The following is a 24,165-nucleotide window of genomic DNA, read 5'->3' as shown; positions in this document are numbered from 1 at the left end:
CAAAATCATAATGAGATATTATCTTACATCCATTAGGATGATTACTATAAAAAACAGAAAATAACAAATGTAGAGGATATAGAGAAATTGAAACTCTTGTGCACTGTCATTGGGACTGTAAAATGGAGCAATCACTATGGAAAATGGTATAGTGGTTCCTCAAAAAATTAAAAGTACACTTACTATATGATCCAGTAGCAATCCAATTTCTGGGTATATACCCATAGAATTGAAAGCAAAGTCCTGAAGAGGTATTTGCACACCTATGTTCATAGAAGCATTATTCACAACAGCCAAGAAGTGGATGGAAGCCAAATATCCCTCCACAGATGAATGGGTAAACAAAATGCAGGATATACACACAGTGGACTATTATTCACCCTTAAAAAGGAAGTAAATCCTGTCATATGCTACAACATGGATGAACCTTAAGGATATTATGCTAAGTGAAATAAGCCAGTCACAAAAAGACAAATATTATACAATTCCACTTATATGAGGCATCTAAAGTAGTCAGATTCACAGAAACAAAAAGTAGAATGGTGGTTACCAAGGCTGGAGGAGGGGAAAAGGCAGTTGTTTAATTGGTACAGAGTTTCAGATTTGCAAGATGAAAAAGTTCTGGAGATCTGTTTTACAACAATGTGATTACGCTTAACACTACTGAATTGCACACTTAAAAATGGTTAAGAAAGCAAATTTTATGTTATGCGTGTTTTTTTAAAAAATGGAAAAAAAAAAAAGAAATAAGAACACAGGACATTATGGTATCCCTTTAAAGCCTGCCACCATCAGTGTGGTATCATTGATGTGTCAACATATGGTCAAAATGAAGGTGAAAGATAGGATGGATCCTATGAAGACCACTTTACCTCTTGGAAAAAGAAATGCAGAAATCAGTGCCAAGTTAATCATGCTTCCCTGGTATTAGTTACCATATCTCTAGGCAGCAGCAAAGATGTCTGCCTTTGTACTGCTACCACAGACTAGGCAGCAATTTTATACAGCCTAGGTACAAAGAGCAAACAGATAAGTATGTGCTGCACCAAATCTGAAATAACTTATGTGCAAGGACATTCTTAGCTGGCAGCAAAGAAGTTTTTGCTTTTTTTTTTAAATCAGGTTATAGATGTCTCTGGAATAAAAATGCGAACAGCTGAGTCACTGAACACCATAATCTGGCATTTGAAAACATTTATATCTCTGGAGAGAAGAGGGATCAGCTGTGTCATGTGTCCATTAACTTGGTTACCAGTGAGTCCAACCTAATGGAGTCATGCCTTTCAGGATGAGTTTGGAGAACTTAGTGTGAGCAGGAAGCCTGTGATGTGAGAAAAGGACAGATCTCCTGAAATGCTTCACTGAGGTGGTACCACACTGCACTGTGTTCTGCCAGCTTCTCTGGGATCATACAGATGTTAAACTAGCTCAATAATGACTCACATTGGACAAGAGGCTACTTACCGAGCGGTTAACTTCTATTCAGATCATGAGGAAGAAGTCATACTATTCATTTACTAACTAGTAATGGCTTGTGGGTTTTATAAATAGATTTACCTGCATATGTGATTATTGTCTAAGTCCCCTGGCATTTGAATATATCTCTAGGAGAAAACCAGGTCAGCTCTGGCATCTGTGGTTGTAATCCCAGTTCTCACATTTAGCAGCAGGATGGCCCTGGGAGAGTCATTAGCATTGGTGCCTTAGATTTATCATCTGTAAACAAGGCCAAGTATAGCTCTTCCATAGGGTTGTTATATAGATTAAGTGAAAGAACCTACTCAGAACCTGGCACATGGTAGATGTTGATTAGAAATCATCTGCCTTGCTTCTTCCTCACTTTCCAGCAAGAGTCAACAAATTTTTTCTGTAAAGAATCACAGAGTAAGTATTTTAGGCTTTGCAAGCCATCGGTCTTGGTCACAACCACTCAACTTTGTCATTGCAGCACAAAAGCATCCATAAATGATGAGCATGGCTGTGTTCCAATATAATATTATTTTAAAAATTAGGCATTGGGCCAGATTTGGCCCACAAGCTATAGATGCCATCACTTAACACTTATACCATATACGTCCAGATATCAGGCTAAGTGAAGATTTCACCATTCTGCTTGATTTCACCCGCTCTGACATGTCTTTCCTTTCCTCTTTCTCTTCATTGCTCTTGCTCTATTTCTTGAATGCATCAGAACAAATGAGTCTAGTTCAACGGCTTGACTCATTTTCTCACTTTTAATTTTAGGCCTTGAGAAACTCTATAGGAGGTGAGCACTGATATCTGAGATGCTCAATTACTTTATCTACATGACATGACAGGTTTGAGGGAAATCAGCCACATTTGAGGAAAATTCCCTCAACCCCTACAGAGAGGTGTGGGAAAGGGACCATCTCTTAAGAACTCACAGAGTTAACTGAGGAGATTTCATTAATGCAGAAGAATGGGATGCAATTTATCCCCCAAGTTTTAAAATACTGCTTAATAAATATGTTTGCATTTGCTTGTATATGTATAAAGAACTTCTTAAAGGACCTAAGAGCTGAAAACAACAGTGCAGCTACAGCAAGGTGGGAACCCAAGTGGAGGGTGAGGATGGGAGAGAGTTTTTACTGGTTATTTTAAACATGTTTTTAAACCATGTGAATACATTATGTATTCAAAGAAATTCACTTTTCTAATGAATACAAAATACACCCTAAAAGCAAATCTTTCACATTCACAAAATCAGCCTACTAAAAGAAAGACACGCATGTGAGGAGTGGGAGTGACAGGAACCTAAAAGGCATCTGACACTCATCACTCAGGCATCACCCCAGAGATTCTACCACAGCCCCAGAGAGTCCCTCTTCTGTAGGTGGGCTTCTACACACCTTTTGCCTTGTGCTCTGTGTGATTCACAGAGAAGATGGGGTGGAGAACTCGGGACATGATGGGAGGAGGAAACATACCACTCTCCACTGGGTAGACGGGGAATCAGAGTGGGATGTAGTCTCCTGTAATTCATAATTTTTTACATCAGGCCAGAATTCTTCCCACATGCCCTCCCTTCTTTTCCCAGTGTGTGTGCCACATCTATATGCTTTTTCCAGTCACCTCAATCACGCTGGCTACTGCCGTGTTTATTTCTGCCTTCTAATAAACTTTTTTTTAATAGAAACTTTTATTCAACCTCACTTTCAACTACCATCCTTTGTCTCATACTGCTTTCACAACCCAATTCATTGAGCCATTAGGAATGATTCTCTCTCACTTCTTAATCATCTACCTCCACTCTTCCATTAAGTCCCTTTTTCTTTAAGGTCCTCACTGACTTTTTTTAAATTCTTATATTTTACTAAAGTGTAGTCAACTTACAATGTTAGTTTCATATATACAGCAAAGCAATTCAGTCATACATATACATACATACATTTTTTTTCAGATCCTTTTCCATTATAGTTCATTATAAGAAATTGAATATAGTTTCCTGTGCTATACAGTAGGACCTTGTTGTTTATCTATTTTATATATACTAATGTGTATCTATTAATCCCAAACTCCTAATTTATCCCTCCCCCTGCTTCCCCCTCTGGTAACCACAGTTTGTTTTCTATGTACATGAGCCTGTTTCTGGTTTGTAAATAAAATTTGTACCTTTTTTTTAGATTCCACATATAAGCAATGTCATATGATATTTGATTTCTGTCTGATTTACTTCACTTAATATGATAATCCCTAGGTCCATCTATGTTGCTGCAATGGCATTATTTCATTCTTTTTTATGACTGAGTAATATTCCATAATATTCCATATGTGTGTGTGTATATATATATATATATATCTCACATCTTTTTCTCACTGACTTTTTAAAACAAAACTAAAATTTTGGGGGTTTTTTCCTTGCCCTTATTCTTCTTGATCTCCATTTTGCAAAGAATGAAGCTAACATTCATCTTACTAAACATCTCTTTTGCTTTCATTTGCTTAATACCCAGGCAACCTGTCCCTTCCTGGTCCCAACAACTGGGCCTCTTCCTTATTTTTGCCTCATAATTGGGATAAAACTTGAAACTCAGGGGTCACTCTTTTCTCTTCTCTATCCCTCCTCAATCTCTCAGGGAATTCTTGTAGTCCTATGACTTTATCTAGTGCGAAGAGCAAAGCAGATGGAGCTTGAAGCTTGGCTCTATGACTTATTAGCTATACAGATTAGGAGAAGTGATTTCATCTCTCTGAACTCACTTCCTCTACTCCGAAACAAGGATTCATTTCTTCTTTCATGCAACAGTCTTTACTAAGCACATGCTACGCAGCAGGCAATGTTTCAGGTACATGAGCAAACCAAACAGATAAATATTTCTGCCCTCACAGAGCTCCCATTCTAGCAAGGGGAGATAAAAATTAATAATAACATACATACTAAATAAGAGAGTTATATAAAATGACAGAGTATGGTGAGAGCTGTAGGGAAAAAAAAAAAAAAAGAGGTCATATTACACCTTTTAAAAGGTGGTCACAGTAAGTTCCCCTCAGAAATTATTATTTGAGCAAAGACTCAGAAGAGGTGAAGGAATTAGAAAGAGGGCATCTGACAAAGAAGGTGCAGCCAGAGGGAACTGACAAAAGGCAGGGGTGCACCTGGCTTGTTCCAGGAACAGCAGAAGGCCAGCGGGAACAGAGTGAAGTGAGCATGGGGAACAGAAGTTGGATATGAGGTCAGAGAGGAAATCAAGGGGCAGCCCATGCAGGGCCTCTGAATGCAGTGGGAGCTGTTTCAGGGTTTTGAGCAGAGGGGTGACAGGATCTGATTTATGTTTTAAAAGAATCACTCTGGCTGCTATGTTGGGAAGAGACTAGTAGGACCAGGAAGGAAGTAGAGATACCAGTTAGGAGGCTACTGCATTAATCCAGGCAGGAGGTGAAGGTGGCTAGGAATGGAGTAGGAGCCCTAGAGAGGAGGAGAAGTGCTCAATTAAAGATAAGAAAACCACCTTGTAGGGTATTATGAGAATTTTATCAGAGAATTCCTGCAGGTAAAGTCTCCAATATTTGCCTGATACAAGGAAGATGTTAAATAATACCCTCTCTTATTATGTTATATTTTGCTGGTAGAAAAGGTTCTCTGGGTCACTACATGGAGAAGATCAAAGCTTGAGTGTGATATCCAAGGTCAGCTGACCTGGAGACTGGCAGCCACTCTCACCTGAAGAATTGAAAGGAGGGTGGGCTGAGGAAGGGGCTTAATCTTCTTTTAGCCTTCACATCATATCTCATCTCCAGGACAGTACTTCCAATGGCCTATGAGACATTTCCCTCTTAAGAGTTTCATCACATACTCAATATCGATGTATATATATATGTTTTTTTTTTAATTACTTGCCTCACCTCCACCTCAAGCCAGATAATACCCATTCAAATGTTTCCTTCTATTAAAGCTATGCTAGTCCCTAGAGGCTGAAAACTTAGTTTCATCTTTGTAGAATTATGGAATAAAAGGGTGCTCCCATTGGAAGCTGGTATTGTAGCCATCACTGGCTTAAAACATCCCTATTTACAAAAAAGAAACAAGGCCCAGAATGGAGCATGACTAGCTGTGGGCCGCGAGTGCCTTTAATGACTGAGAGAGGTCTAGAACCAATTTTCTGGATCTCGTTCACTTCCTCAGCAGCCCTCCCCCATTCGCCCATCCCCATCACAGCAGTCCCCTACCTGGATTGCCACAGGCATCTCCATACCAGTCACCACCATCCATGGCTGTCATGACCATCTTTCCTGTTATTGCCAACTAAGCCTCCCAGAAAGGCTACTGGAGGCCATGGCCTATACTACTTCAAGTGTGCTGGCTCTGGGTTCAAATTCTAGCTCTGCTTTCACTAGCTGTGAGGCCTTGAGCAAGTTTCCTCACCTCATCCTGCCTTAGTGTCTTCATCTGAAAAGTTCTTACTTCCCAGGACTTAAGTAGAATAAGGCATGTAAAGCTATCAGTGCAGAACCGAGTACAAAATAAGAACCTAAGAACGCTGAGTTATTTTGAGTTGTAAAACTATTCTCAGTCCCTTTCAGAGATGTTACCATGGATGCCTGATGAACAAATTCTAATTGCCTTTGTCTGGCCTTGCAGCGACCAGGTCTGTTAAATGTATGGAACTTCTATTGCTCCCTGTTCACTGACCTTCCAGTCAGGACAGCTCTCTGTGCACCCCAGTGTCATGTTCATTCCCAATCCCCACCTCTGTGCTTTGGTCAATACTCTTTCTATGTGAAATGCCCACCTTCCTTCTCTCTGTCTAAATCCTGGCACATCCTTCAAAGCCCTGGTGAAGGTTTAGCATTTCACAAGTACTCCCCAGGCAAACCCCAACTCAACTGATATTACTTCTCCACAATACTACAGTATTCACACATAGCACATTTGGATTATTTCCTTATGGAGAGGGCTGGGACCACTTTGTTAGGAGTATGGATTCTGGAGTATGGATTCTGCCTGGTCTCTTTCAGTGTCTCCACATACATAAAATAGAGCTGCTGTCAAATTGGACACATGAATACTTAGTAAAACAATTATTAATATATGTTACTATTATTATATATTGCTGTTAACTTTTCCTTCTTTTAGGTACCTTCATTTCCTTCCTCCAGGTTATTCTGTCCATATATGTACTACACTTTTATCCAGTGTCTTAAATCACAGCTTGTATTAAAGAGCTGAGTCCTGAGAATTTTGATGTCCATCTTTAAAGATTTCATCATATCTAATAATTTGTTCTAAAAGTATAGATTTACCCAAAATATCAACTCCCCATTTCAGAGCCCATGGATGGTATAGAGTATAGGTAGCATGGTTATTAGCCAGAGGCCTCAAAAAGGAAGAAGACTGAAGAAAAATAAAGATTCCTAAAAAATTAGAAAAAATCTGGTCTATTGCTACAAGAAGTTAACAATGAAGATGAGAAAGCTATTCTGGGTTTAGAACCAACAAATCAGAAAGCACTGAGGGCAACTGGAACATTCCAGTCACGTATTCCTGAGGTACTGGTGTGTGCACGGCTACTGTCCTACTTTATTTCGTGTCCACTCAAGGGGGTCCAGCACCCTTCAGGAGCCATGCTGGGCTTGAGCAGTATGAACAGAGAGTTCCTTCCAGGCAGGGACACATCAAGTGAATGCTCTGACCAGGGCAGCTCCTGGTGATGTACTCTGTCACCAGGCAGTGATCACTGTGCTTTTTCTTTTCTTTCTTTGGGTAATCAGTTACATTTATCAAAAATAGCAACACATTTGATCACGGGGTGGGGACGAGCTGACCTTTTCCCAGCAATACTTCCCCAAATCAGGTAAGAAATCATTCAGATTAAGAAGACCACTTTACCTCTATTTTTTCCCATATGGCTTCATAGTTGTCTTGGTGTTGAATATCTTGCATCAGTTTCTGAATTAAAGCAGACTTTGTAGTGGAATGACTCTCATTCTTCTCAGAGGAGGAAGCTTTCTCTGACTTCTCATCAATGTATTTTTTCATGCCAGAGAGAGGCATATACAGCTCCTCATCAGAAAGAATGTCACTCAGGGGGCCAGATTCAACGCTCTCCCCGAGTGAAGAGGCTATGTCACTGGAGGAGCTTGGTGACACCCTGCCTAGCCTCGTATGCGTCTTCTTGACATGGTACGTTGGGTAGATCTCAGAATCTGAATTCATTTCAGACAGTTCCCAGTCATCAATATTTTGAATGGTTTCTCCTCTGGGTTTCTGAGGCAGAAGCTTTGTTAGGTTTTCCAACTTCAAAGCTAATACTTCTGTCTGCTTAAGGTGAGAGGGCAGAGCTAGGTATTCATCAGAGCCATACCAGGCCTCCACAACCTGACCATTCCTGGTGACATGACTTGGGGAGGAGGAGTAACTTTTTTTGCTTTTGTGTTCTGAAAGGATGGATCCCGGAGACGTGATGTCGTCTGAGCCAACAGAGGATTCGCTGCTTTGAGTAAAAGGTGGTGAACTGGATGTTTCTGACTGCACTGGTAATTTGGCATTCCAGCTTCTCTGATGACATGGCTCAACTGAGGATGTGGAAGCCGAATCTGTTTCTGGCCCCGCTACGGCCTTGGAAGTACCAGAAGGAATTCCATTCGGCACTACTGAGCTTCTGGTGTTTTCAGCTTGCTTGCCTGAACTGGGCTCCCATTTAGGTGTTTGGCATGGAGACACCTCTTCTGCAGGCTTGTGTGGCTTTTTAAGTTGAAGTTTCTCTTTATGGCAGTTGTTAAGCCTCCCCAGGCTGGAGGAGATTTCCTTAATGTGTCTTTTGATTGTGTTTTCAAGATTCCCGTCCCCGACCTTGTGCAAACACTCATAGGACTGGCTGGCAGCAGAAGAGCTATTGGGGTAAGAAGACTGCAACGCTAGGCAAAGCTTGGATCTGTCAAGAGGATCCACCAGGGAAGGGGTGCTTCTGCTCATCTCAGGCTTGAGATCCACCATCTGCTTCTTTCCACTTGTGCCTTTCAGATTACTCTTAAAAGTCTCCTCTTTAAGGAAAAGCCCTCTTTTTGGCAGCGTGGGCTGTGTGGGAGAGTCCTCATTATAATTAAAGCAATCTCTGATGGATCGCTTAGGGGTTGCATTTTCATAAGGAAGAGGCTGTTGATTCTTTGCCCCAAGTTGAGAAGGGTAGTCAGACTCTTGCTTCACAGTCTCAGAAGAGGGTTGAACAGCATTTGGCAGAGCTTCCCCTGAAGATGGCAGCCCCTGCGTTAAGCCTGGTTCCTCCTCACCTGTGGACGCACTGTTTTCCTCATGTCCACCTCTGTCATCTGCTGAGAGAGATACTTGAGACGTCTCCTCATTAACTGCTTCGCTGAAGTTGGAAGGGATGGGGTCAGTAGCCACCGTAAGTAACCCAACACTTCGGATGAGCTCGGGGAACTCCTTTTCCATCTCACTGTAGCTCCAAGAGTCAAAAGTTTTGGTTTTGACCTGGCTAGAGGTCATATCACCCAGGCCACCGAGTAAATCTTCACTTGGACTGTAGTCAGACAGTTCAAAAGCAGTAATACCACAATCCAGAGACAAGTAATTTTGAGAGCATTTGATAGTTAACTGTCCTGAGTCATCCACTTCTGTCAGAGCATCCAGGCGGCCCTGAAACAGACAACGGAAATAGTTTCAATAAATGCAACATTACACTTAACTGCTGCTCACATGAAATTTCAGCAGAGGCCACTGTAAAGGTAAAAAATGCGTCAATCTCAGTTGCTTCTAGTTTGAGACATGGAAAGAAAGGCATATTAATTCATCATCATATTGCTTTATATGGTACCCTGTTCTTAAATATTTAAGAATTTTTCTGGAGAACAGAGCCTTGATAGAAATGGTCAAGTGCAAGCCAAAAATAACCATTCTTGACTGAACTTTCTATTTTAAAATAGTGTATTATTCATTTAGTAAGCATTTCTTAAGTGATGTCTTAAGTAATAACAACATTGAGAACAAAATAAGAGTAAAATCTCCATGAATGGCTCTTTTGTTTATTGCAAATGTCTCCTTGAATGTCTCTTTTGCTCATCACTTTATCACCCACAGTGGCTAGCTCAAAGTAGATGCTCAGTAAATATTTTAAACTGGAAAAATTAATTATACTAAGTCTGTTGTGTCAAATAAATATTCAAAAACCACAGGAAAGTGAACTATTGAATCTACATATATTACAAAAACAATTCAGACCAACTTCTATTTGTCCCTACTTGTTTGAAGGGAAACACAGGAAATCCTAGAGAAAATCAGTGTGTCAAAACTACATCATCTTAGCCCCCATCCCCTCCCTCTGCATGCATTCTCCCCCTTCCTCCTACCCTAACCTCCACTCCCATTTGGGTATGTTAGATACCAAGTGCCCACCTTCCTTGTTATTTATAATTTAAGGTAGGCTGATTTGAAATTCTCCTGTGCTAAAAAAATAGTATGATAAGTAAATGTTTTTAATTTTTTAATCTTTAGTTATGTGATTAAGGTTCTTGTCTCATTACTAATGCAGTTACTGATATCACAAACAAATGGGGAGAATTTTTTACTGATATTTGTTTGGGACAGAGGGACCATGGAATCCTATTACACTTACCAGGCTGAGGGACAGCTGGTCTAATCTGGCCCCGCAGGAAGTGAAGGAAGAAAACTGAAAGGTGAAGGGGTGGTTGTTTCCCCAGACCTCTGTTCTTCCTAAGGAGGAACCAAGTGACAGGACCCATCCTTTCAACCAGGCTATCCTGAGATCTGGCTTCTCCATGACCTTACATCAGGTTTCTTGATTCGTTTGTTTGTTTTGTTTTAAGGATGCTCTCTCCCTTCAGATCTTCATCTTGCCTCTATCTCCTCATCCCTTCACTCTTATTCCACAGTATCCAGATAAATAATAATGATGAAAAGCTTCATTTTACTTTTCTAAGCCTCCATGCCCTCATCTTATAAATGGGGATGGTTGGTTACTATTACATTTTCATTTAATGCTCACAAAGATTTTCTTCTGGGGTCTGTACAACTGCCGCTGTTTTACATAAGTGGAGCCTGAGCCAAAAGAAAGTACATAACTAGCACATTGCCTTTGACTAAGGCTGAGCTAAGCCTTGAACGAAGGCTGTCTGACTCAGAGTCCACACTCCGACCTCTGTGCCATAATTTTCTGTGATGCGTTGGATGTTAAATGAACACCCCCCCTTCCAGTTTGTCCTCCACATTGACACCAGAGTAATCTTTACAGATTGCAGATCTGATGCTATTACTTCTCTGCTTCAAGTCCTTTATTAGCTTCCTGCTGCTAGGTTAAAACCCAAATCCTTCAAGGACAGATATTAAGAGACCTCTCTCTCTCAAACCACTCTCCCTTCCCTGGCTGCACCTGGCCACAGTGTCCCGCTCTCAGTTTTTGAATATATTGTGTTCCTCCTGCCTCAGAGCCTTTGCACATGCCATTTCCTCTGCCAGGAAAGCTTTCCACCTGCAACGACCATAACTGGTTGACTCTTACTCCTCAGACCCCAGATTCAGCTTTACTTCTTCAAGATTCCAAACCTCCACCTAAGTCAAAATCTTTTCTTATAATCTCTCAAAAAACTCTGTTGTTTTTTTCTTTAAACATTTATCTCAATCTCTAAAAAAATACTATTGTGATTATTTGATTAATTTATTTCTCCCACCAGTCTGTAAGCACCACAAGAGTACAAATCATGGAAAATGGTTGACTCACCAGAATACTTGCAGCACTCAGCATAGTGAGCTGGATAGAGTAAGCACTCAAAGACACATTTGTTGAATAAATGAATGAAGGAAGGAAGACATTTTGGAATGTATCTCTATGGCTTCATGAAATTTCTTCCTCTGATTATGTAGTTTTAGTTGATCCCAGTGATTAAAGGCCCACACCTCAGAGTCAAATTCCAGCTCTAGCAGTAAGTACATATGTGACCATGAGCCAGCAGCTTGATGTCACTAACCCTCATTTCCTTCATTTGTAAAAATAAAGTGATAAGCCACATCCTAGCACTGTTGTGAGGCTTAAAGGAGATAAAATATATAAGACACAAGTCTGGCACATGGATAGGTGCTCAATGAATGCTTATTCTTATTACTTATTACATTTTTTTTTTTACTAATCAAATATATCAAGGAGGAAAATTTCATCAAAATGAGAGGTATCCCATAAACTACATAAACTAAATTACACTGCACAAAGTGAAAAACCAATGTTAACTTCCAGTCTCAACAAAAATGATCTAACTGGAATTGTGTGGCTTATGTGCTTCATACCTGGACTAAGCTCTTTAAAGAACTAAGTCAGAGGCCAAAACGAATTCCTCACCAAAGAATGAGCCAGCCAAACAAAAGTCACAGTTTATGCAATTTTTAAGAGAGTAATAGTGGAAATTTCAATTTAAAAGGCAGATTGCATATTTTAAAGTTTTTTAAAATTTGGCTGTTCAATGCTACAAAACGTTACAAAACAGTATTATAAATAATGGTTGAGTTTCAAAGCTATCCCATAAGTTGATATTTAAATTATTAACTAGTTGAAATTTGCATTTTTAAAATTATTTTTATTATAAAGGTACAGCAGCCCTGTAGCTACTCAAGTGAGGTTAAAGAGGCATTAAGGAAAAGTGTTTCTATGATGAGGAGAAAAAAGAAATGTGAGGGTTCAGGTAAAAATTAGACCCATGAAAATATCAGCCACCTGCTTCTGGATAGACAAGGGATACCCTAACGCTGGGAAAGCATTTGATCCCCATTTTGGTGGTTACACAACCTTAAGACCCAGTAATACTGTCTTGCTCAAAAATAACAGGCACTCAAACGATGTTAGAGGAATACATGGCATGAGACATCTCAGATAATAGGGTATGGATGCCTTTTCCTAAGTCTTCCCCCGAAGATCCCTTCCCTAGCCAGCCCTGTGTTTGGAAAAGAAAATACCATACTCAGAAACACTTAATGCTCCACATAGAGCCCTCTCCCAGCCTGTTCCCAATCAGGACAACTATTGCTGTGCATGCCTGAGTGTCACTCAGGGGTAACTAGTCTTAATTCAAACCACATTTTTAATGTGGAAAAAAAAATCCCTCCCTGAAAAACAAAACAAAGAACAGCACACAGCATATGCATTTCATATCCTAAAGACTAAGTGACAAGCATCTACTCATATATTTTTTAACACAGTTGGTTATTAGTCAAGAGCATTCTCCAAAACTATTTTTTCTAGATTTCACCACGCAGAAGCAATTAAAAAAAAAGTTCTCTGAAGTTTCTCAGAGCAGATAAATAATGAGTTTCATTTCTTAAAATATTGCTTAGTAATACTAATATTTTTAGTCCCATTGCTTTCTTCTGGACCAACTTCCCAGATAGTTTTCTAATGTGTGTAAGTAATAAAGTCTCAGGTGGATGTGGAGGTGGGGGAAGAGTGCATGTGTTTTTACTGGGGTTTTTATTTTAGCAATATCACATTTTATTGTGCAGTGCCTTTAGCAGTGTCACGGCTGCCTAGCAATGTCCAAGCACAAATACACCTCCACTTAATATGTTATGAAACAGTTTCTCAGATGAAGGTTATGTTTTATGGATATGGCAATTTATTTACTTTACTGATGAGCAATTTACTAACTTTATTGCTGCCTTCAATTTTGTCTCAGACATCAAGGAAATCCCTTTCCCCCCTAATCTGAAACAAGAAATTTTGCTTGTTCCTCACCCATAAATAAGTTAACTGAAATTCTAGTTCCAAATGCCTTCTTAGATCTTTCTTTTTTTTTTTAACACTGAATCTTGTCACCAACTGAACAAGAGATTTAATACTCATAATTTAAAGATTTGAAGTTCTCCCTATTAAAATGTCGTCAAGGTTTACATTAGTGTCCATTGCCATTTCAGGGTCAATTTTGTGCCCTGATTTAGTGATCTTACTCAGAAGAGTTAGAAATAGAATTTCACTGTTTTAATTATGGGTACAGCAAAAATTTTGTATGTCTCTCTCTCCCCTTCCTCCACTAATTCATTACATAGTATTTGTCATGCTTCAATTACTAACATATAAATTCATGGACCTCTTATAAGAATGCTGCCACCCCCCAGAGTCCTCGGTCCACATGGTCTAGACTCTTGCTCAGATTCCTTTCAACTCCACCATGTTGGGATTCTATGATTCCAAATGCATTCCAGAGAGCAGCAGTGGACTAAAAGGAGCAAGTAATGATAGGGAAATGGGAAGCAAGGCAAAGTTTAGTTTCTGATGGGCAAAGGGAAAATACACAAAACTTTTCAATATTTCTATTTATACTATGGTAATACTTCTGAGAATTTCCTTTTCTACAGGCTGAAATCATGAGTCAAATAATTAATCTCCATGATTAATCCCAGTCCACCAATCTACAGTGATATTTCCCTCTTCTACACCTAAAGCAGTAATTATCTGTGTCGTTTACTTCAGTTCAACTCATCAGACTTTTATATACAGCAATATGAAGTAAGTACTATGGGAGATACAGAGATGATTATAATCTGGTGTCAACACTCATGAAGTTGAAATCCAGCACATACTTTGTCATAATATAAACGGCCCTGTGATCAGTGCTAGTGGATGAATACAAAAAGTGCTTCAGTGTGACGGCTCTGGGAGGACCAATGTGTTCTCACTGAGAGGGTATCATTCAGATAAAGTACTTACCACACCATTCGGCATATGGTAAGTTCTTTATCAATGTTTGCTACGGTGTTAATACTATTAACAGTTATCACTACTAGTGTGACTACTTCTCTTAACCTCAGTCCTTATCTGTAGGATGGATACAATAATACCACCTGTAAAATAAGGATAACAGCACTTGCCTTGCCTACCTCACGGAACTGTTTCAGGATCTGATAAAATTATGAAGGTGATTCCTAACATTTAATAACATGTATTATTCATATTTGAATGCCTAGTGCCTTATAGAGAGTAAGAAATCAGAATATTTAGAGCAGGTAGAAAGGAAAGTAGGAAGGAAGGGAGGAAGAAATAATAATTATTATTATTACTGCAAAAGAGATCAGTTAAGAGCTGGTTTTATTCATTTTATTTAATTATTCCTAGATTTATCTTCTTAAGCATTTACTTAACCTCTCTTAAATTCAGTTTTCCAACTATAAAATGGAGCTTTTTTCAAAATTGAAGTAGAGCTGATTACAATATTGTGTAAGTTTCAGGTATACAACAAAGTGATTCAGTTATACATATTTTTTCAGGTTCCTTTCCATTACAGGTTATTACAAGGTACTGAATATAGATTCTTGTGCTAGACAGTACATCCTTGTTATTTTTCTATTTTACATATAGCAGTGTGTATCTGTTAATACCAAATTCCTAATTTATCCCTCCTCCCCTCTATTTCCCCTTTGGTAACCATAAGTTTCTCTTCTATGTCTGTTAGTCTGTTTCCATTTTGTAAATAAACTCATTTGTATTATTTTTTAGATTCTATATAAATGATACCATATACTATTTGTCTTTCTGCCTTACTTAGTTCACTATGATATTCTCTGGGTCTATCTATCTTGCTGCAAATGGTAATATTTCATTCTTTCTTACAGCTGAGTAATATTAAAATGGAATTATTTTTAATACCCATTACCCTCCTTACTAAATGAAACAATAAATATAAATTGCTTATCACAGTATCTGGAACATAGAAAATTTCAGTACAACACATTTTTTACACAATGTTGAGCTTTGCCCGAAAGTATTTTTTGTTTGTTCAACTGGTTTTGTTTCAGTAAGGCATTTGCCAAATTGTTTACAAGATATGAACTGCTCCATATTTAAATAAAAGAATATAACTCATTTTGTACTTACAAGGACAGAAAGAGAATTTGCCACTTTCCCAACTTTCAAGCTTATTCTTGAATGGACTCTGAAACTTGACTGACTTCCAAAACCAGAAAAATGAATTCACCTCCACTGAGAGGACATCTACCATTCTAGTTTATCTGCATGCTTTATGACATTTCCTTCTTCATTTTGTAAATCTTTTACAGCTGAATTTATTCTGATAAAGCTGAGAATTTCATCCTGATTCCCTTCCTTTTTCCCACAGTTCCAGTGTGCTGGCAAAAACAAATAAAGCTAACAAACAGGATTAGAAATCCATAGCTTCAGGAAGGGTGGTAATGGAGACAGTGCTTCAGTTCATAGAGAACTATCCACAAAGTGTCAACACTCATGAAGTTTGGCAGATGGCTGAGAATCCACTGTTCCTTCACCCCTCATACAGCATATTCTTGCATGTCTACAACAAGACTAAAGACTGACTTCAAACATGAAAATGCAGGAAAATGCTTCCAGTTGGCTCTATAAATAGTTGTTGAGCTCACATTCTGAGAGCCAAAATGGGTACTACTTAATATAAACTCACAACATGGCTATGAAAACAGTGGCCAGTATCAACTAGCTAGTCTCAGTGGCTTTTCATCTTTCTTGGGATACTACTTTGTGAATAATACAAGTTCAAATAAATGCAGGATGAACATTTTCCACAAAACAATAAAAACAATAACAATAAACCCTAGGGCACTTTTATACCCCGAGGCACTTTTATACCTCTAATTTGAGTTGGTAATCGGTAAATATTCATGGAATGAATAAATAAATGTGTAAAATGAATTAGTTTGACTCAACAATTTCTAATCCCCTCCAGTAGCAGGCAGTGGGCGGATCTGATGACTGATCAATACTGGATGTTGGACAGAGCCAGAAGAACACATGGGTAGGGACCAAAAAAAAAAAAAAAAAAAAAAAAAAAAGAATGTATCGATTGGAGGTTCCAGGTAGATATTTACAGTAAGATCTCTTCAGAGTTTAGACAAGCCTTCCCCATCTCTGATCTCCACCTCACTAGCATACACTTCATAAACAACAGATTTAGGGTGGAGCTGACTACTTTGGGATTCTTTGTAGTTTCCCATAACCGTAAGAGTCCCAGTCAAGGACCCTTCTAGGGATCCCACTTAGGAGGCATGGCATCTAGGGAAGATCACACACCTACATACTCATTCTACAATTTTAAAAAGGACTCTGCCAAAATCTGTATCACCTTCTTCATTGCCACAAAATCAGGGAAAGCTAAATGAAAACAAAGACTGTGACTTAAAGTTAGAAGTGAGTCTAGTAGATTTTCATTTCCATAAACTTCCAGGATGTGCAGGGAATTTGCCAGAGCAAGAGCATCATTATTATGAAAACAGTAATCAACAAGTATAAATCATTTATGAGAAGAAGCCCAGATTTGTTTTGTTTTGTTGATAACGTTGGAGCCACTGAAACATCAATAAATTAATAACTTAATGAATTATGCAACACTCTTATAAGGCCTTTTAATCTTATATATTTATACAAATGCCTTATAAACTTGTATAGCACATTTTTCCACAAAACCAACAGCAGAGCACTAACTGGGTGTCAAGAGCCAAAGGACTATATACATGCACACACACTCCATGTATCTATACATAGAATCTATACACACACACACACACACACACACACACACAGAGACACAGAGCCCCTGCACAATGCTTCTCTCTATAAATATACTTCAGTTTTATTTGGGATTAGGAGAGTTCACTTGGATTTAAGTTTACAGTGTTCCTTCTTAAGCTATGCATCAAGAGTAATAACAACAAACTCTTTAAACTATGCTTAATATGAGTACAAAAAAATCTAAGTTGGTTGCATAAAATTTTAAAGTCCATTTGACTCACTGCAACCTGGATGATTTTTCTAAAGCATGAATCTAATCATGTCAATTCCCTGAACAAACTCTTCTGTTGTCCTCAAAATAAAGCCCAGTTATTTTAATATGGCTTTTTCATCTTCATGACCTGACTTCTGCTTATCTGTTTGTTCAAATCCTGCTTCCTTGAACTTTCTGCTCCAGTACTAACTCTCAAAGCCTATCATTCTCTTTCTTACCTCTGGATCTTTGATTATGCCATTACTTCTGTCTAGAGAAGTTTCTACCTCCATTCATCAGGCTAATTCTGCTTCTCCTTTAGGTAGGTCTCAGTTAGACTCACTTCTTCTAGAAAGGCTTCCCTGTCTGAATGAGTTTCCCTTTCCCTGTCCTGCAGTGGCAGCACGTAGACCACTGAACTTCATATAGACCATGTAGATCACAATTTGGTCTTAAGGTCTGCCTACTTGTCTCCATCTCCCTACTAGACTCAGCTCTTTGAAGGCAAAGACCATGTCTTCATCATTATCATATTCTTAGCACCTAGTGCCTGGAACATAGTAAGCACTCAATACATATTTATCAGATAACTGAATGAGGAACAGGAAGCCAGGTTAGCACCAACAGTTATGGGTGGTATCTGTGCAAACTACCAGGTGTGAGTTAACTCTGGTCTACAGTTTCATTCACATTAGAAATGCGCTAGCCTCTGGTCACTATACCTAGATTCAAAGCCTGGCTCAGGATCTGCTTGTTTACCTACAAAGAATTCCTATCCCACACCACTGAACTGAAAACATTCTCAAGTGCTCACACTTGACTATGCATAACTTGGTTTCAAAGAAAATACCCACCTCCTTTGTCTCTTCAGAGAAAGCTTGCAGAATGTCTGTCTGTCTGGTGTAGTTGCCATTGGCGTCCTGCAGACCTTGCAGAATGCGCTCCCGCAGGACCAGCACTGAGACACGGAGCTGGTGCCAGAGGAGCTGCACCGCGTGGATGTCCACAATGACGTTGACGGAGTAGGACAGCAGCTTCAGGGAGAACTCTGTTTCAAGGAGGGCATGGATTTGCTCAACATGATCAGAAATATCTTCACAAATATCCTGCAATAAAGAAAAGCAAATAAATAATGACTCCTTTGTCTTATCCTGGAGAAGGTACAGTAAGAAGGTTACTCCTTCACCTAACACCAGTTATCAGGGCCAACAGGTCAGGTGAGCACATGTTGGACAGCTGGCCTTTGTTTTGGTTCAGATACACAGTCACAGGCTATATTCCTGGGCACTGGGCCTTCATTGAATACAGGTCAGTTGATCTTTTTCTAAACTACAAAAATCCTACTATCCTTTCAGACATCCAAATTGAAAGCTCAGCCAGGGTGAGAGGTTACCTCACAAATCTAGTCTCTGTTCTCTCTATTTCCTGTTAGTTAGGATTCAGGTAAGGAAGCCAACAGCTCTTCTCTTTGTTATTGGTGAGCTTCACCAAACATAATATTTCAGGATAGAAGCATCATTTAGACACCTAGTACAAAGAGAAACGAGCTAGAATGTGTGCTTCAAAGAAACTCCTAGTCATTCTCAGTGAGTCATGTTCAATGTAAGGAACAACTATCACATTCCCACAGGGACACAATTTAATATTTAATTTCCTAATGGATGGCCACACTTTGCAAGAGGAATCACTCTTAAGAAGGAAAGCCAAAGAATCCCCAAGGGTAAAAAAAGATAAAATAATGATTTGTTTTGTTTTTAAGACCCAGACATTTAAATTAAAAACATTACTAAATAAAAGTTTCAACCTCCTCCACGCATACTATTAAGTAGTCAGATTTTATCCGATGTGTCACTTGTCCTTACAAGTTCCCACATTTCCATTGTTCTGTCAGAGACCAGCAGCATGAAATGAGTAGCATCAATGGTAATATTTACTTGAGCAATTTGTGTCCCTTAAGCATAAGATGATGCAGATGCCAGTTAAAAGTGCTCAGTTATTCATTTTTAGTTATGTATCACTGATTTCTTTCAAATGGGGCTTTTATTTATGATTTTTATTCAAGCTAAAATTTTAAGATAGCATTTGAGTTCTGAGCCCTATCATGAGTATCTAAACATTCTATGCTAGAAATATAACCTTCTGATTTCATATAATTCAATTACTTGTTTTTAAAGAAAAACTAAAACATAACCTGTATTTAACAATGCATAAATAACAGGCAAAATAAAAACTATTGAATAATGATGGAAAGCTATGCTGAACTTTGAACAGTAATTATCGTACAATTCCAGTAAATGTTTCAAGATTAGTTCTTGAAACCAAGAACTAATTGGTGATAATGATACAAATCGGGGGTAATAACTTGAAACAGATTAAAAGTTTCAAGCTAAATAGACTTATCAGATATTCCACATAGCCTGGGGTCTCAGCTGATGCTTATTTGGACATCTATTCCATTCACCCCCCACACCTCTTATTTCTGATACCTCAACCACCACCCCAAAGCAAATGCCCTGCATCCTTTGCCCTGTTAAGATGCTCATTTCTGTATAGTACTTTGTTGTCTTGGAGAACGCCCTTCTTCCCACTGCTGACCTCTTCCAAAATCTCAGTAGTCTCCTGGCTAACAGCCCTACTCCAGTGTAAAAATATGCCTTAACTTCCTCACAAATGTTATCTTTTCTACCTCCTGGTCTTACCCAAACTAGACTCTGTCCAAGGCTCCTGCTTCCACCATTGCTCTCCCAGGGGAGGCTGCTCATTCTCCCAGGCCTCGCTTAAGAGATGGGGAGGAGTATTGGAGAGGGGGGAGGTCATGGGGGAAGGACAGGTCTCAATGTTTCTTTGCCACTTTCTGACCATTAATCTTTTGCCCTCATTCCTTTCTTCCATACACTTCTTTCTTCGTAGGTGCCTACTGTCTGCTAAACCGTCCAGTCTTCCTCATTGCTGTTACTTCCAGTTTCCTCTTCCACTCCTATGCACTGAAGAATGCATCTGACTCATCGTTTTCCTCTCCATACTGAGCATACCCTTACATTAGTAATTTCAACATTCACACTTTTTCACACCCCCGTCTCGAATTTCCTTTACATCATAACTCCTAAGACCACACCCATTCCCCTGGGATGACTCTGCCATGGCTCCATTCTGGACTTGCCATCACTCCACCTGTGGGACAACATCAGAAAGTTCCTCGTGCCACCAACCTCTTTGTCCAACTTTTCCACTTTCATTCCCCCACTACAGGTACTCCTCCACCTCATCCAGGCCACTATCCCCTCCACTCCTTTTTCTCATTTACCTCCTGCCTCCTAGCACAGCCTCTACAGCCATCCCTTCCACCACTCTCTTGATTTCATAAATTAGATTTCTGAGTCTCTGTCTCTTAGGCCCCACTATGATCTTACAGGTACAGAATACATGACACATCTAGGAGAGAAAAAGGTTTGGATAACCCTTAAATTTAACTTCATCAAAATTGAAAATTTTGCTCTGTGAAAGATATTTTTAAGAAAAGGAAAAGTTACATACTGGGAAAATATTTGCAAATCACATACCCAACAAAGGACTTATATCCAGAATATATAAAGAATCCTTAAAACTCAATAGTAAGAAAACAACCAACCCAATTCTAAGATGGGCAAAAGACTTGAACAAACACTTTACCTAATAATGATGGTAAATAAGCACATGAAAAAATGTTCAGCCTCATTAGCCATTAGGGGAACGCAAATTAAAACCACAAAGAGATACCAGTATATACCTATTAGAATGATTAGAATAGAAAATTACTGACAACATCAAGTACAGAGGAGCTCCAGAATAACTGGAACTCTTCTACGCTGATGGTAAAAACAGAAAATGGTATAGTCACATGGGAAAACATCTTAGTAGCTTTTTATGAAGTTAGACATACACTTACCATAAGACCCAGCAAGCACACTCCTGGGTGTCTATCTTAGAGAAATGATAACTCAGGCACACACAAAAATGCAAAGAAGCTCTATTCCTAATCACTAAAAACTAAATGTCTTTCTGTGGATAAATGGATAAACAAACTATGGTACATCTATACAATACACAGCAATTGGAGAAAATAAAGCAATTATTGATACCTGCAACAATTTGGATAAATCTCAAAAAGCATTATGCTAAGTGAAAGAGGCCAGTCTTAAAAGGTTACACGCTATATAATTTCATTTATGTAACATTCTCAGATGACAAAATTATAGTGATGAAAAACAGATCAGTGGTTACCAGGGAATTGGGGTATGGATAGCATGACTACAGACTGATAGCAAGAGGGGATTTTTTGAGGGTTTGGAACTGTTCTGTATCCTGACTGTGGAGATGATAATAGAAATCTACACATGGGTTAAACCTGTAGAACTGTACACCAAAGTAGAAACAATTTTGCTGTATGATAATTTTTTAAATAATAAAAAAAAATACAAAGTCAATTTACACTCTCTTAGCAAAATGCATATACAAATTCATTTTGGGTCATACATTCCCTTCAGATTCTTGGAAACTACAACTCACACAGCTCTGAAGGTCAAGGCACAACTATCATCATCTCTGATTCTGTAACATCCACACTGTTTTCTAGTAGTATAAAAGAAAATGAAGCTAATTTGGAGCCCACCTCAAAGTGAATTAAAGCAAATGACAGTGGTTAACAATGTATCTTCAAAGTCATATAAGATTTTTTCCCATAGACATTACTGTGTTAATGTGGGTAAGTGATGCTATTTTCTTGTTTAATTCATATACAGCACAGTAGCCCCTGTGGCATTCAGAATTACTCACAGTATAAAATGCACTGAATACATTATGTTGCCAACTGCCCACTTCACTCAACCTTCTTGATATCTTGTGCTCTCAAAGTTGCAGCTGCTGCTGCCTGTCACTGAAATGGAAATCTGTGGTTACTGAAGTAGCTGATATAAACACTGATTTGACCTGAGACTGTTTACAAATAAACCCCAGCTAGTTGGGTCAGTTATTTTCTTTTAATTTAGTTGTATGTTTATGTGAGAGAGGTGTCTTTTCTTCCTTTCTTTTTTTGCAAGACTGTTGTATATGCATTTTCCAGTTATATCTTAACTTCTTCTAGATAGATACAGGGCTTTTAAGATAACTGTTATGCATTTAACCAGTATGTTGTTTTCACCAGCATGAGAAAGAAATGAGGGTGCCTGTCCTGCGAGTGCTTTAATTGCCTACTGTAATAACACTAACTGTGACTGCCTCAGCTCCTGCTAACTGTCCCTGGGAGGGGACCTGTTTGCTGCCTCGTCATAAGGCAACCATGGCCATTCTCAACTATTCTCAAAACATCTTGAAGGTTTCCTTTTGAAATTACAAGTATCCGTGGATCAACATTCTGCCAAAGTGTCTCAAACTGCCAGTCTCCAAGGGCTCCGTATGTATCTAGAGGGAAATCTGCAGATAAACTTCCAGCCACTTCCTTGCCCAGGTCCTGAAGCAACACTTGGCATCCAGTTTCACTAAGTCCCACAAATGCAGCCCTTCCCGACTTCTCTCTGCTTCCTGCTTCTCGCCATGCGTTTCTCCAAATGAGAAAACAGAGCAAACCCCTCAATACCTAAAACCTGCCTCTCCAAGGAACAGTGATCGGCAATAATTTTTGCATTCATCTACAATCCAAATAATGTTTCTTTCTCTTTCCCCCAAATAATGTCACTGTTTCTCTCAAAAAACACTCTTGACTTACATTTGTGTAACTGCAGGACATTCAGATGGTTTTTCTAAAATGAACGTTGAGTTAAAACCTACTTCTAAAGACTAGGTCTCCTCACTTCCACATCCATCTTTTTCCTTTCGGAGTAGCAAAAACCTTGAACTCTCATCTTATTCAGAGCATATCATTACATTTAGAATAAAGAGTTGTTAATGTTCTAACATCAGTAAGCAAGAGAGAAGTAAATATAAGATGTATTTTGTATACATATTTTAGTCTTATTGCAAAATGCCATGTCATCATGACTGTTCATTTTGTTTACTAGCCATTGTAGAAATGAATGATTAAAGTGTCTTTTACCCATCTGCTCACCATATGCATGTGTGTTCATTAGGAAAAGCTGAGAAGAGATTCTTACCTAATACATGTACTTTGTATTTTAAAATACAGATCAAGAGAATATCACAATTACTCATTAAAAAAAACTCACAAGTGAAACATTTGAACTAAAACTTTCAATTTATACCAAACACATCCTACTGCAGAGTATTAATGTCAACTTCCCTTGACTTTTAAAACTGTACTTTCTCCAAAAGACAGACCGATAGATGTTCCTATGACAAAGTATTTTTATTTCCCCCAAAGTAGACTACTTTTCTAATGGTTTTCCAATACACTTTTCTAATGGTCTGTTTTTTCTTTGTCATATTGAGAATGATGATGAAGACTAGTGGGAGGGATGCTGAGATTTTTATAATCATGACATTACTTTTCTCCAAAGTTGAAAGAACTCTACAATTAACAACAGTGCTTATCCTTTTAATTACTAAAATTCTGAAAGTGTGGGGACTGAAATGAGATTATGTTTGTAGAAATGATTTTGCTGTTATCATTAGCTAGTACTCATCCAGTCCCCTCATTAGATTGTACCTTTCTGGAAGCAGGAAATGTGTCTTACTCGTCTTTGCACTGTTAGGACACTGCCATATATGTGGGCAGTGTTCAAAGGATGTTTGTAGAACTGGATTCAATTGGATAAAGTATTGTATTTCACCAAAGTAAAGTCTCTAAAAAGCAAGTTCTAGTTTAGCGTCCTCTCCTAAGTGTATCCGCAATAATCAATACTCAACCAACAAATATCAGGTAACTAACATTGAATCATCTCCCATTTTGATTAGGAGAGGTGCTGAAAAAGCATGTGGATCTGCGAGCGTGAAGGAGATGGTAGAAAGAGG

General features: G+C 38.7%; 1 protein-coding gene across 4 annotated transcripts in view; it reads right to left on the bottom strand.

Annotated features, from left to right (window-relative positions):
* AKAP6 (A-kinase anchoring protein 6) overlaps window positions 1-24,165 on the bottom strand; it is a 466,205-nt gene that overhangs the window by 226,416 nt on the left and 215,624 nt on the right. For all 4 annotated transcript variants that reach the window (XM_006191269.3, XM_014564808.2, XM_014564809.2 and 1 more), the window contains 2 exons: window positions 18,078-18,329; window positions 7,349-9,115 (listed from right to left, as the gene is read on the bottom strand). In XM_006191269.3, coding sequence (XP_006191331.1) covers window positions 7,349-9,115; window positions 18,078-18,329 — 2,019 coding nt within the window. The remainder of the gene's footprint in view (window positions 1-7,348; window positions 9,116-18,077; window positions 18,330-24,165) is intronic.

This window comes from Camelus ferus, chromosome 6 (assembly GCF_009834535.1).
Source record: "Camelus ferus isolate YT-003-E chromosome 6, BCGSAC_Cfer_1.0, whole genome shotgun sequence".
NCBI lineage: Eukaryota > Metazoa > Chordata > Mammalia > Artiodactyla > Camelidae > Camelus > Camelus ferus.
This window is presented reverse-complemented; position numbering and strand designations above follow the sequence as displayed.